General features: G+C 41.7%; 1 protein-coding gene across 1 annotated transcript in view; it reads right to left on the reverse strand.

The window, feature by feature from the left end:
• The window catches only part of PPM1F (protein phosphatase, Mg2+/Mn2+ dependent 1F), a 214,571-nt gene that overhangs the window by 79,258 nt on the left and 120,576 nt on the right, over positions 1 to 14,737 (reverse strand). The window contains exon 5 of the mRNA XM_053701941.1: positions 6,808 to 6,951. Within this exon, the coding sequence (XP_053557916.1) occupies positions 6,808 to 6,951 (144 nt within the window). The remainder of the gene's footprint in view (positions 1 to 6,807; positions 6,952 to 14,737) is intronic.

Here is a 14,737-nt window from a genome sequence, read left to right on the forward strand (position 1 = left end):
AGGAGTCAAAGGTTCGTAAACAGGCTTAATTCTAACCAGAGCCTGAACAAAGGCTTGAACATCTGGCACAGCTGCCAGCTTTTTGTGAAGTAACACAGACAAGGCAGAAATCTGTCCCTTCAGGGAACTAGCAGATAATCCTTTTTCCAATCCTTCTTGAAGGAAGGATAGAATCTTAGGAATCTTAACCTTGTCCCAAGGGAATCCTTTAGATTCACACCAACAGATATATTTTTTCCAAATTTTGTGGTAAATCTTTCTAGTTACAGGCTTTCTGGCCTGAACAAGAGTATCGATAACAGAATCTGAGAACCCTCGCTTCGATAAGATCAAGCGTTCAATCTCCAAGCAGTCAGCTGGAGTGAAACCAGATTCGGATGTTCGAACGGACCCTGAACAAGAAGGTCTCGTCTCAAAGGTAGCTTCCAAGGTGGAGCCGATGACATATTCACCAGATCTGCATACCAAGTCCTGCGTGGCCACGCAGGAGCTATCAAGATCACCGACGCCCTCTCCTGATTGATCCTGGCTACCAGCCTGGGGATGAGAGGAAACGGCGGGAACACATAAGCTAGTTTGAAGGTCCAAGGTGCTACTAGTGCATCCACTAGAGCCGCCTTGGGATCCCTGGATCTGGACCCGTAGCAAGGAACTTTGAAGTTCTGACGAGAGGCCATCAGATCCATGTCTGGAATGCCCCACAGCTGAGTGACTTGGGCAAAGATTTCCGGATGGAGTTCCCACTCCCCCGGATGCAATGTCTGACGACTCAGAAAATCCGCTTCCCAATTTTCCACTCCTGGGATGTGGATAGCAGACAGGTGGCAGGAGTGAGACTCCGCCCATAGAATGATTTTGGTCACTTCTTCCATCGCTAGGGAACTCCTTGTTCCCCCCTGATGGTTGATGTACGCAACAGTTGTCATGTTGTCTGATTGAAACCGTATGAACTTGGCCCTCGCTAGCTGAGGCCAAGCCTTGAGAGCATTGAATATCGCTCTCAGTTCCAGAATATTTATCGGTAGAAGAGATTCTTCCCGAGACCAAAGACCCTGAGCTTTCAGGGATCCCCAGACCGCACCCCAGCCCATCAGACTGGCGTCGGTCGTGACGATGACCCACTCCGGTCTGCGGAATGTCATCCCTTGTGACAGGTTGTCCAGGGACAGCCACCAACGGAGTGAGTCTCTGGTCCTCTGATTTACTTGTATCTTCGGAGACAAGTCTGTATAGTCCCCATTCCACTGACTGAGCATGCACAGTTGTAATGGTCTTAGATGAATGCGCGCAAAAGGAACTATGTCCATTGCCGCTACCATCAAACCGATCACTTCCATGCACTGCGCTATGGAAGGAAGAGGAACGGAATGAAGTATCCGACAAGAGTCTAGAAGTTTTGTTTTTCTGGCCTCTGTCAGAAAAATCCTCATTTCTAAGGAGTCTATTATTGTTCCCAAGAAGGGAACCCTTGTTGACGGAGATAGAGAACTCTTTTCCACGTTCACTTTCCATCCGTGAGATCTGAGAAAGGCCAGGACAATGTCCGTGTGAGCCTTTGCTTGAGGAAGGGACGACGCTTGAATCAGAATGTCGTCCAAGTAAGGTACTACAGCAATGCTCCTTGGTCTTAGCACAGCTAGAAGGGACCCTAGTACCTTTGTGAAAATCCTTGGAGCAGTGGCTAATCCGAAAGGAAGCGCCACGAACTGGTAATGCTTGTCCAGGAATGCGAACCTTAGGAACCGATGATGTTCCTTGTGGATAGGAATATGTAGATACGCATCCTTTAAATCCACTGTGGTCATGAATTGACCTTCCTGGATGGAAGGAAGAATAGTTCGAATGGTTTCCATCTTGAACGATGGAACCTTGAGAAACTTGTTTAAGATCTTGAGATCCAAGATTGGTCTGAACGTTCCCTCTTTTTTGGGAACTATGAACAGATTGGAGTAGAACCCCATCCCTTGTTCTCTTAATGGAACAGGATGAATCACTCCCATTTTTAACAGGTCTTCTACACAATGTAAGAATGCCTGTCTTTTTATGTGGTCTGAAGACAACTGAGACCTGTGGAACCTCCCCCTTGGGGGAAGCCCCTTGAATTCCAGAAGATAACCTTGGGAGACTATTTCTAGCGCCCAAGGATCCAGAACATCTCTTGCCCAAGCCCGAGCGAAGAGAGAGAGTCTGCCCCCCACCAGATCCGGTCCCGGATCGGGGGCCAACATTTCATGTTGTCTTGGTAGCAGTGGCAGGTTTCTTGGCCTGCTTTCCCTTGTTCCAGCCTTGCATTGGACTCCAAGCTGGCTTGGCTTGAGAAGTATTACCCTCTTGCTTAGAGGACGTAGCACTTTGGGCTGGTCCGTTTCTACGAAAGGGACGAAAATTAGGTTTATTTTTGGCCTTGAAAGGCCGATCCTGAGGCAGGGCATGGCCCTTACCCCCAGTGATATCAGAGATAATCTCTTTCAAGTCAGGGCCAAACAGCGTTTTCCCCTTGAAAGGAATGTTAAGTAGCTTGTTCTTGGAAGACGCATCAGCTGACCAAGATTTCAACCAAAGCGCTCTGCGCGCCACAATAGCAAACCCAGAATTCTTAGCCGCTAACCTAGCCAATTGCAAAGTGGCGTCTAGGGTGAAAGAATTAGCCAATTTGAGAGCATTGATTCTGTCCATAATCTCCTCATAAGGAGGAGAATCACTATCGACCGCCTTTATCAGCTCATCGAACCAGAAACATGCGGCTGTAGCTACAGGGACAATGCATGAAATGGGTTGTAGAAGGTAACCCTGCTGAACAAACATCTTTTTAAGTAAACCTTCTAATTTTTTATCCATAGGATCTTTGAAAGCACAACTATCCTCTATGGGTATAGTGGTGCGTTTGTTTAAAGTGGAAACCGCTCCCTCGACCTTGGGGACTGTCTGCCATAAGTCCTTTCTGGGGTCGACCATAGGAAACAATTTTTTAAATATGGGGGGAGGGACGAAAGGAATACCGGGCCTTTCCCATTCTTTATTAACAATGTCCGCCACCCGCTTGGGTATAGGAAAAGCTTCTGGGAGCCCCGGGACCTCTAGGAACTTGTCCATTTTACATAGTTTCTCTGGGATGACCAACTTGTCACAATCATCCAGAGTGGATAATACCTCCTTAAGCAGAATGCGGAGATGTTCCAACTTAAATTTAAACGAAATCACATCAGGTTCAGCTTGTTGAGAAATGTTCCCTGAATCAGTAATTTCTCCCTCAGACAAAACCTCCCTGGCCCCATCAGACTGGTTTAGGGGCCCTTCAGAACCATTATTATCAGCGTCGTCATGCTCTTCAGTATCTAAAACAGAGCAGTCGCGCTTACGCTGATAAGTGTTCATTTTGGCTAAAATGTTTTTGACAGAATTATCCATTACAGCCGTTAATTGTTGCATAGTAAGGAGTATTGGCGCGCTAGATGTACTAGGGGCCTCCTGAGTGGGCAAGACTCGTGTAGACGAAGGAGGGAATGATGCAGTACCATGCTTACTCCCCTCACTTGAGGAATCATCTTGGGCATCATTGTCATTGTCACATAAATCACATTTATTTAAATGAATGGGAATTCTGGCTTCCCCACATTCAGAACACAGTCTATCTGGTAGTTCAGACATGTTAAACAGGCATAAACTTGATAACAAAGTACAAAAAACGTTTTAAAATAAAACCGTTACTGTCACTTTAAATTTTAAACTGAACACACTTTATTACTGCAATTGCGAAAAAACATGAAGGAATTGTTCAAAATTCACCAAATTTTCACCACAGTGTCTTAAAGCCTTAAAAGTATTGCACACCAAATTTGGAAGCTTTAACCCTTAAAATAACGGAACCGGAGCCGTTTTTAACTTTAACCCCTTTACAGTCCCTGGTATCTGCTTTGCTGAGACCCAACCAAGCCCAAAGGGGAATACGATACCAAATGACGCCTTCAGAAAGTCTTTTCTAAGTATCAGAGCTCCTCTCACATGCGACTGCATGTCATGCCTCTCAAAAACAAGTGCGCAACACCGGCGCGAAAATGAGGCTCTGCCTATGATTTGGGAAAGCCCCTAAAGAATAAGGTGTCTAAAACAGTGCCTGCCGATATTATTATATCAAAATACCCAGAATAAATGATTCCTCAAGGCTAAATATGTGTTAATAATGAATCGATTTAGCCCAGAAAAAGTCTACAGTCTTAATAAGCCCTTGTGAAGCCCTTATTTACGATCTTAATAAACATGGCTTACCGGATACCATAGGGAAAATGACAGCTTCCAGCATTACATCGTCTTGTTAGAATGTGTCATACCTCAAGCAGCAAGAGACTGCTCACTGTTCCCCCAACTGAAGTTAATTGCTCTCAACAGTCCTGTGTGGAACAGCCATGGATTTTAGTGACGGTTGCTAAAATCATTTTCCTCATACAAACAGAAATCTTCATCTCTTTTCTGTTTCTGAGTAAATAGTACATACCAGCACTATTTCAAAATAACAAACTCTTGATTGAATAATAAAAACTACAGTTAAACACTAAAAAACTCTAAGCCATCTCCGTGGAGATGTTGCCTGTACAACGGCAAAGAGAATGACTGGGGTAGGCGGAGCCTAGGAGGGATCATGTGACCAGCTTTGCTGGGCTCTTTGCCATTTCCTGTTGGGGAAGAGAATATTCCCACAAGTAAGGATGACGCCGTGGACCGGACACACCTATGTTGGAGAAAATGTAATAAAGAAAAAATAACATTTTAACAAAATATCCAATTTCCACAAAATAGTTTCAGGAATAGGAAAAAATGCTTATATGAAAAGCAAAAGCAAATATCATAGCCCTCTGTAACAAAAATTAAAGCAGAGAGCAAAAGAGGGAGAGACTTAATACAACCAAATTTTTGGCACTAAAAATGACGCTAACAAAGATGACGCAAATGCTGAGAAAAAAAAAAACTTTTGGCACCAAGGTTAACAGGAAATGACACGATTTGCGTCATAACCGGCGCGACTTTGCGGCAACAAAATTTGTGTCAACAAAGACGCAAGAAATGACGTGAATCGCGTCACAACAAACGCAACCTTCGCACCAAAAAAATTTGCGCCAAGAATTACGCAATAAATAGAAGCATTTTGAAAAAACAGGACCTGGAACCTCAGGTAAGAAAAAAATTTACTACATTTTTCCCAAACATAATATTCCATGCTGAAACTGTTAGACTGCAAAGGGAAATAAACAGACCTGACTCTTAGCAAATATATGCAATATATATTTAAAACTTTAAAAATATAAAGTGCCAAACATAGCTGAGAGTGTATTAAAAAAAAGATATATACTTACCTGAAGACACCCATCCACATATAGCAGACAGCCAAACCAGTACTGAAACAAATCAGCAGAGGTAATGGTAGAGGAGTATAATGTCGATCTGTAAAGGGAGGTGGCAGATGAATCCCCACAACCGAATTTACAGAGCCTTAGAATAGATTTCCCATAGGTGAAATCATGGCATCATTAGGCAAATACTCCCTCACATCCCTCAGACAAACACTGTACTTTGAGAGGAACTGGGCTTCAAAATGCTTAGAAGCGCCTTTCACAGAAGAAATCAAGCACAACTTGCTTCACCATCTTCCAACGAAGGAAAAGTTTGTAAAACTGAAATATGAGTGAGGGAGGTGTATTTATAGGCATTTTGAGGTTTGGGAAACTTTGCCCACTCCAGGTAGGAATGTATATCCCATACGTCACTAGCTCATGGACTCTTGCCACTTACATGAAAGAAATCCTCATCTAAGACCTTTAAGCCACAAGCTTTTCTGGTCAGAACTGCTAACAACATTTCAACAATCTCAATAGAAAATAATTCTTAAGTTGACATGAGAAATTTCAGATGAGGATGCTGTAGAATCCAAAAGATATTTGGCAGAATATTTTGGTCACTGCTGCAGCCTCAAAAAATGCAACCAGTCATGGCGGTTTTTATAATAATATAAATAATATAATAATAGTATGGTTTACCATCACTTTAAGAAGCTAACACTTTCCAAACAGCTTTTCCGTGTGGTCAGAGATCAGCACCATAGCATTTAGATCTTGGGATTTGCAATGAAGCAACTAGGGATATAGGTCTTTAAAACCAGCATCCTGGTTGAGAATAAAATACTGCATCTCTTCGGTATCCTAGGCTAACAGTCTTCCATCTTATAAGATCATTAGGAATGGATAAAACATTTCTGGCTTGTTATTATAAATATAAGGAGTAACTAAAAACAATGAAAGCACTATTGGTAATTAAAAATAAATAAAAAATAAAACATTACACTCAAAGTATACTATATATATATATATATATATATATATATATATATATATATATATATATATATATAAAATTAATAAGCGACATATTGCTACCAGAAAATTACCCTTGCAGTAAAAATAATTAGTCACTGTAACAGTGGCATTATAAAGTAGACAGGTGTGGGCAGTATAATAATTTCAAATATAACATCCAAACTACCAACAACTCTCCAAAGCACATATTAATTTATTTAATGATAATGTGTGCAATAAACATTGACAATTTTTATATTCGTTAATTTTAGCTTAATATTGGCAGAAATGTTAGCTGGTGGTCAGTAAAATCAGCAGGGTGGTGTATCCATTAAAAATGTCCTGGGGAGAACATTGTGTAAGATTATATAAAATAACAGATTCAATAAATAATGTTAATTTTTGATACCTGAAAATACATGACCCAATTAACATCAAATGGTAAAATGTGTAAAATGGTTACCTCTCTTTCAGGCTTGTGAGGGTCCATCAAAGACACATGGATTCCCTGTTGTACAAGAAGGGCCTGCGAGTCTCCCAACCAGGCTACGTGCAGCTGGTCTCCCTCTAACAATGCACACACCCCAGTGGTACCACTCCTAAGTCTCTGTAGAAAGGTCATAAAAGTATTAGTTAGCCCCAAAATTACAACTGAATATTTTTTGTTCTCAGTCCCTATTTGTGTGACTTCAAAATCATAGTTAAATTAGTTGGCAATGTGACCATATGTTGAAATAGTAATTCAAATGACATTTTACAGCGCTATCACTTCAGTATCAGATTCATTTCTTTAATGGTGGTGAGAGTCCACGATCCATTACTACTGGGAATTACTCTTCCTTACCACTAGGAGGCGGCAAAGATTCCCAAACCCCAAGAGTCCTATAAAACCACACCCACCTCACACATACCTCGGTCTAACGTATAGCCAAGCAAGTGAGGTAAGAAAAAGGAATAAGAACCATAAAAGGAGCAGGTAAAAAAGATGTGCTAAAGAAAAAATTAAACCCAAAAAAAAAGGTTGGGGTCTCGTGGACTCTCACTGCCATGATAGAAATTAATTCATCAGGTAAGCACAAATTATGTTTTCTTTTTATACAGGTGATCCATTACTCCTGGGAACTAATCCGCAAGCCGTTGAGTCCACGAGTAATAACATAAAAGGGATTTAAAAAACAACCTCTTTTCTCTGAGAAATTAAACCCACAACAAAACAAAAACAAAAAAATCAGGCAAGAAAAAAATCCCAACTGAAACAACTGCCTGAAGGACCTTCCTATTAACCTTTTCCCGCCGTTATATTCCGTCACAACGGCGCTGGGCTTTAAAGCCGTTATAACGGAATACGTCGTCATAGCCAACGGCTGTCCTGAAGCCTACTGCGCTTGTAGGATTTGATTGTGGTCTGGAGGGAGTTCCTAGCATCATAGGGACGCCCCCCCAGACCCGATCCCATAATTGAAATTGCACGATCGCATGATTTCAATTGGTCTACATCGGATAGTTGTTCCGATGTAGACTTTATAACCCAGTCACAAAAGGGTTAAAGACAGCCTCAGAAGAAGCAAAAACATCTAAATGGTAGAATTTTGTATGGAAAGTATGGAAAAAAATACCAAGTAGCTGCTTTGCAAATCTGATCAACTGAAACCTCATTCTTGAAAGCCCAAGAAGTGGTAACTGACCTAGTAGAATGAGCAGTAATCCGTTGGGGTGGAGGCTGACCTGCCTCCACATAAGCTCTGTGAATCCAAAGTTTTAACCAACAAGCCAAAGTAACAACGGAAACTTTCTGTCCTTTTCTAGAACCAGAAAAGTGAAAGAACAAAACTAGAAGTTTGTCTAAAAGTTCTTAGTAGCATCAATGTAATATTTCAATACCCTAATAACATCCAGATTATAAAAACAATCTCGCTGAAGCATTCTTAGGATCAGGACATAAAGAAGGGACAACAATTTCTCTGCTAATGTTGTCTGACGTGAAAAAACCTGAGGCAAGAAATCAAAAACAGCTTTATCCTGATGAAACACAAGATAAGGAGAATCACAAGAAAGAGCAGATAACTGAAACTCTTTTAGCAGAATAGATGGCCAAAATGAATAAAACCTAAGAAAGCAGCAGCTTAAAATCTACCTTATGCATAGGTTCAAAAGGAGGAGACTGCAAAACCCTTAACACCAGGTTACGATTCCATAGAGGAGAAACTGGCTTGATTACAGGTTTAATACGAACCAAAGCCTGAACAAAACCATGAATATCAGGAATATTAGCAATCTTCCTATGATACAAGACTGAAAGGGCAGAAAACTGCTACTTCAGAGAACTGGCAGATAGACCCTTATCCAGACCATCCTGTAGAAATGGCAGAATTCTAGGGATTCTGAACTGCAAGGAAAAAATTGTGAATCATACACCAAGAAATAAAGACCTTCCAGACCTTATGATACATTTTCCTAGTTACAGGCTTAAATGCCTGAATTAAGGTTTTAATCACTGAACCAGAGAAACCCCTATGTCTAAGGACTAATTATTCAATTTCCATGCCATCAAGTTCAGAGACTTGAGGTCCGGATGGAATAACTGATCTTGAAACAGAAGGTCAGACCTTAGAGGAAGAGGCCAAGGAGGGCAGCTGGACATCTGAACCAGATCCGCATACCAAAATCTTGCAAGGCCAAGCTGGGGCAATCAGGATTACTGATGAGTTCCTTAAGCTTATCTTGGAGATAATTTAAAAAAACTAGTCCCAGGGGGCGGAGCTTGGCCACGCAGGCAAATGGCCGTGTTCTAAAAGAGCTCCTTATTCCTTAGGCAGTGCAACGGCATATTATGGCATATTATTAGCCATTTCCTTACCTAACCTGATGGGGTAACAACTTTGGATACTACTCAGTCACCGATGAAAGCAGCAAGGAGCGGTGTCTCTCTATAGGAAGACCGCACAGCTGGAAGAGACGCACGCAACAGCGTCTGTGTCGGGCCATCTGTGCTGGGAGGTGAGCGTGGAGCGCTCCTGTCACCAAGTGTGCAGCGCAATACGGAGGAGCTGGGATGATCGTTGCTAAAAAAAAGGGCAGCTACAATTAACGATCTTGACAGGAGGTAGAACAACGGCAGGAGAACAGTAAGGGAATCTGCAAAAGTACACTACCGGCATCACTTACTGTATAGCGTAGCAAGTCACGAAATACACAGTACACCTATTACACTAATAGCTGCCAACAGATCGCAACTGGGGGACAAAGTAAAAAAATAAAATAAGAGCGCCATTTCTATAATCACCTACGCAGCTTCAATTTAACAAGCATTGCATTCATCAACCGCTAACCTATTTTGTGAAGCATCTTAAGGACACGCTGAGCTCATTCAGGTCAGAACAAGTTGGTGGGAACTTTGGTAGTGCACTTGTACAAGATTTATACACAGACGGGGGACTCCTGGGCATATATATTAGCAATAGAACCACTTAAATCAAGCTTCTCAACTAATTAAGAGTGCCTATCACTCTCCTGTCAGTTTTTGCTGGAGGCTATAAGCAAATTAACTACAGGTTATAAAAGATAAGGCAACACTACTCAAGCTATATAAACAGAGTATCATAAAATATATATCTAATATTAGATACTGATTCATAAACAAGTGGATTTGCAGTGTGATGCCTGGCAAAAAAACTAAATAAAACAGAAAAGAGTGCATCCACACAACCACTCAGCAAATATCTAAAACAAGTGGAGCAGCATAACACCTCATTAACAGAAGAAATGGCAGGCCGACAACAAACAATCTCAACACAACCTCACTTGCCTGTTACATAGACGCAACATCTCATTACTAAGGAGAATTGACAGCTTCTCTCTTCCAAGGAAGACATTAAAAGTGTGATGCAGGAAATGAGAGGCCTGTTTAATGATCTAAGAAAATATATCACGGCCCTGGACACGAGAGTCACACAAGTCGAAACTACACAAGCTACAAATGCAGCTTTCTTACAACAACATTCTACGGAGCTCCGATATCAGCAGTAAACAATACAACAGCTTACAGACAAGGTGGAAGACCTTGATAATAGAGGTTGAAGAAATAACCTTAGGGTTAGGGGGGTCTCCGAGACCATACACCCTCCAGCAATAGAGGGCTAATCTGCAAAGCCTTTTCCGCACAGTGAAGGGAACACCATCATCTCCTGACATCATAATGGAGTGAGCACACAGAGCCCTAAGATCCAGACCGCCGCCAAAGGCTCCACTTAGGGACATTATTGTATGGTTCCTGAATTTCAAGGACAAAGAAGAGCTCCTTAGGTATGCAAGGGCGAAACATTCCATACAACATGCTGGAGGAGAGATACAACTGTTTTCGGATCTCTCGTCAACCACTCTACAAAAAAGAAGAGCTTGCCCCCATTACGGCCAAGTTGAGATCCAGAAAGATTCCATATTGTTGGGGCTTTCCAGTGTCTGATTGCCGTTAACAATAATACTGTCGTGTTTAGGCCCGGAGCCGACCTACAGGCCTTCTTCTTCAACTTTCAATTGATGATACTCCACAACTACCGGAAAACACTACAGATGCCGGGATCACTGCGGACCTTAATCCACACTAATAGGAGGCCGGCACCAGAAAAAGAAGACAGGCCACAGCTTGCTCCATAAATGGAGAGACACAATATCCTTTTATGTATCCTTATACACCAAGTCTCTTGTTCTTGCAAAGACTTGTATTAGGACATGTTTAATGCAAACTGTGACTCAGTTTCACTATAATGTTTCTGTGACACTGCGAAAACAGATATATATTGTGACTGAAATGATAACCGACCTGTTAGTCAATAAGTGTATGTTCTGACAGTACGTAGGGTTGGACCCTTCCGTAAACAAGCCATTAGCTCCCAAGATGATAAATATACTCAAATAAGCGACACATAGACCCCCTACAAAAACCCCACGATACCTGACAGGTTAGACAGGGTGGGCTGGCTCTGAATTCCAATTATACACACTGGAAGAGGTCATACACTACCCTTTAATCAGCACACCCCTATAACCTCCATAAAACCCAAAAATTGACCCTTTTCTGCTAAACACTACTATAGCGTCAGCCCTACCCCTATACTCCAACCATGGCCTCATCACCCGGGACTGGAAAGACCCACTAGTTATCAAGTTACACTGTTGAGGACGTGGGTCAATAGACGTTGTGAACAGAAAACAAAATCATTCTACTATTCCACCCCATTATCCCCTACCCCTTCATAACGGTCCTCCCATATGCCATACCCACACTTACACCCAGGTCTGTGTAACCACATTACCTGGACGTATTATATTTTACCAAGTTGCACTAGCTTAAGGGTTACTACCCCCACTGAATTTGTTTGTTGCTAAACGGGTGTCTTGTACCTAGACAAAGTTTTGTTTGTTACTCTACTAGAGATGGCCGATCATTTCGTGTGTCGGGTGACTTACTTAGTAAACTTTCATACATACTAAACTTTTTTACTTACGCTACTCTTATAACCCTACTACTCATCTTCTTCCCCTTTCCACCCTTTTTTTTCCCTCCTCAGAATGGACAGGCGCGCCAGCAAGTTTGGAACACATGGTTTGACCTTTACCACTATCAACGCAAAGGGCCTCAATAACCCAGGTAAGAGGTCCATAGCTTTCCGAGAACTCAAGAATCTGCATAGCCACGTTATATTTCTTCAAGAAACACACTTTCAAAAGGGGAGGGAACCAAAATGGTATAACACACTGTACCCCACGGCATACTTTGCCTCTGGAGCATCCAAGAGGTGCGGGGTAGGAATACTCATACACCACTTGGTTCCTCTAAAGATAGTGCATATAGAAAAAGACTCAGAGGGGAGATGCCTTGTTTTAACGGGCACACTCTATGACCACCCAATAACATTAGCAACAATTTACACTCCAAATACTGAAGAGCATCACTTCATGAATCGAATTTCAAAAACATTATTAGATCATGCGAAGGGCTCAGTGTTTCTTGCTGGCGATCTTAACTTGCCTTTAGATGCCCGTTTAGACACCTCTAATGGTGCGGCCAATATCCCAAATAGAACAATTAAATCTGTTAAGACGACTCTCTCCGATCTTGTTTTACATGATGTTTGGAGAGCTATGAATCCAGCAAACAAAGACTTCACTTATTCACCTCCTCACAACAAATATTCGAGAATTGATTATATATTTACAGATAGAAACAGGGCTAGATATGATCGCTTCTTGTAGTATTGGCGCGATCATATGGTCAGATCACGCCCCTGTTACCTGTGCAGTTCAATGGCCTGACGTACAACAACATATATATGGAGACTTGACAACTCATTATTAGATAAACCTCTCATAAAGATAGAACTACAAAAATCTCTTGACGACTACTTCTCCCACAACGACCCTGCCCACACCTCTTTGACAAACACGTCGGAGGCACATAAATGCGTGATGCGAGGAGAATTCCTTAAGCATAGGGCACGAATACTCAAACAATACAGGGAAAAACACTTACAGCTGTTAAGTACTATTTTGACTTTGGAATTTAAACACAAACAGAAGCAATTTGACGAAAACACTAGAAAATCCCTTACTCACACGAGGACAGAGCTCAAACAACACTTGATGGAGGCATATCAGTGTAAATCATTGACAATTAAACAGCAATATTATGAGGGAGGCAACAAACATGGCAAATTATTGGCTAGGTCGATCCGCAGAAAAGAGCTAAAAACACACATATCACTTAAAGGCAGCTAATGGTTCGTTGCTAAAGGGCAGTAAACAAATAGCGCAAACCTTCCATTCTTACTAGAATGCCCTATACAATATTAATAAAACAGCCGACACAAAAACACATACTGAAGAAACATCCTTAAAGCAACGAAACATTGCAACATACTTGGCTTCATTAGATCTACCTCAATTAGGCCAAATGGACATAGATAACCTTGACGCACCTATCTCGCTAGAAGAATTAACTCATGCGATTAAAGACTTGCCGAATGGGAAAAGTCCTGGCCCAGATGGCTTTACCCGAAAATATTATAAAACATTCATCAAGTCCTTAGCCCCCATACCGCTCCAACTTTTTAACAATCTGAGCGATAACTCCCACCTATCTAGTTCAATGTTGGAAGCACATATTGCAATTCTTCCAAAACCCAGTAAAAGTCCCAACATCCTGGAAAATTTTAGACCCATATCTCTGCTAAACACAGATATCAAAATTTTAGCCAAGGTGTTGGCAAAACGCTTAAATAAATACCTTCCAAACCTAATCTCAACAGAACAGGTGGGCTTTGTTCCAGGCAGAGAGGCCCGGGACAACACATCTAAAGTTTTGTAGTTGATAAATTACGCCCAGGCTGAGAGTGTTTCGACGGACGCAAAGAAGGCCTTCGACCGTGTCGATTGGCTTTTTCAGCGTCAAGTTATGAGAGCTATGAATTTCGGCGAGTCTTTTATAAACATGACATTTGCTTTATACTCTGCTCCAAATGCCAGGGTCAGAGTAAATGGAACTCTCTCGGATACATTTTACATAACGAATGGTACGAGGCAGGGATGCCCCTTGTCTCTTCTGCTTTTCACTCTCTCAAAAGAAGCATTGGCGCACAAAGTTAGGAATAATCCCAAAATTGAGGGGGTAAGAATCGGTGATGTAGCGCATAAACAAGCACTTTATGCAGACAATATAATCTATACACTCACAAGTATAGACACTTTCATTCCAGAACTTCCCAAGGAAATAGAAACTTACGGCTGCCTTTCATCTAAATCTAGCAAAAGCTGAGCTCCTTAACATCAGTGCACCCAATGATCAAATACAGCACATACAGACAAACCACAAAGTAACCATAGCTACGCAACAATTAAAATACTTGGGCATTTATCTCTCCGCAAACCCCCAAGATTTGTATAAAAACAACTACCTAAAACTAAAGGAGATAGAGATCTCTCCTCGTGGAAAAATAAACCACTCCCATGGCTTGGAAAAATTGGAGTGATCAAAATGAATATTTTACCACGTATCTTGTATATATTTCAAACGGTCCCAATCCCCCTTCCAAGAGACTTTCTGCCTCAACTACAAAAAAATCATAGAACAGTTCGTATGGACTGGAACATAACCAAGGGTCCCCCGAAAAACTATGTATCTTCCCAGAGACAAAAGAGGGCTGGGATTCCCAGACTTAATTACAGGCGCAAAATATTACTACAAAGACAAACTGAGTGGTCACACAACACAACACATAAAGCATGGGTCTGTCTAGACGGCCAAATACTCCACTTGCGCAATGTGGGCACACTGGCATGGATACCACCCACATTGCGTCCCAAAATACTACAAAAATACCACATGTCCTTAGAAATCC

Source organism: Bombina bombina, chromosome 2, assembly GCF_027579735.1.
Source record: "Bombina bombina isolate aBomBom1 chromosome 2, aBomBom1.pri, whole genome shotgun sequence".
Lineage (NCBI taxonomy): Eukaryota > Metazoa > Chordata > Amphibia > Anura > Bombinatoridae > Bombina > Bombina bombina.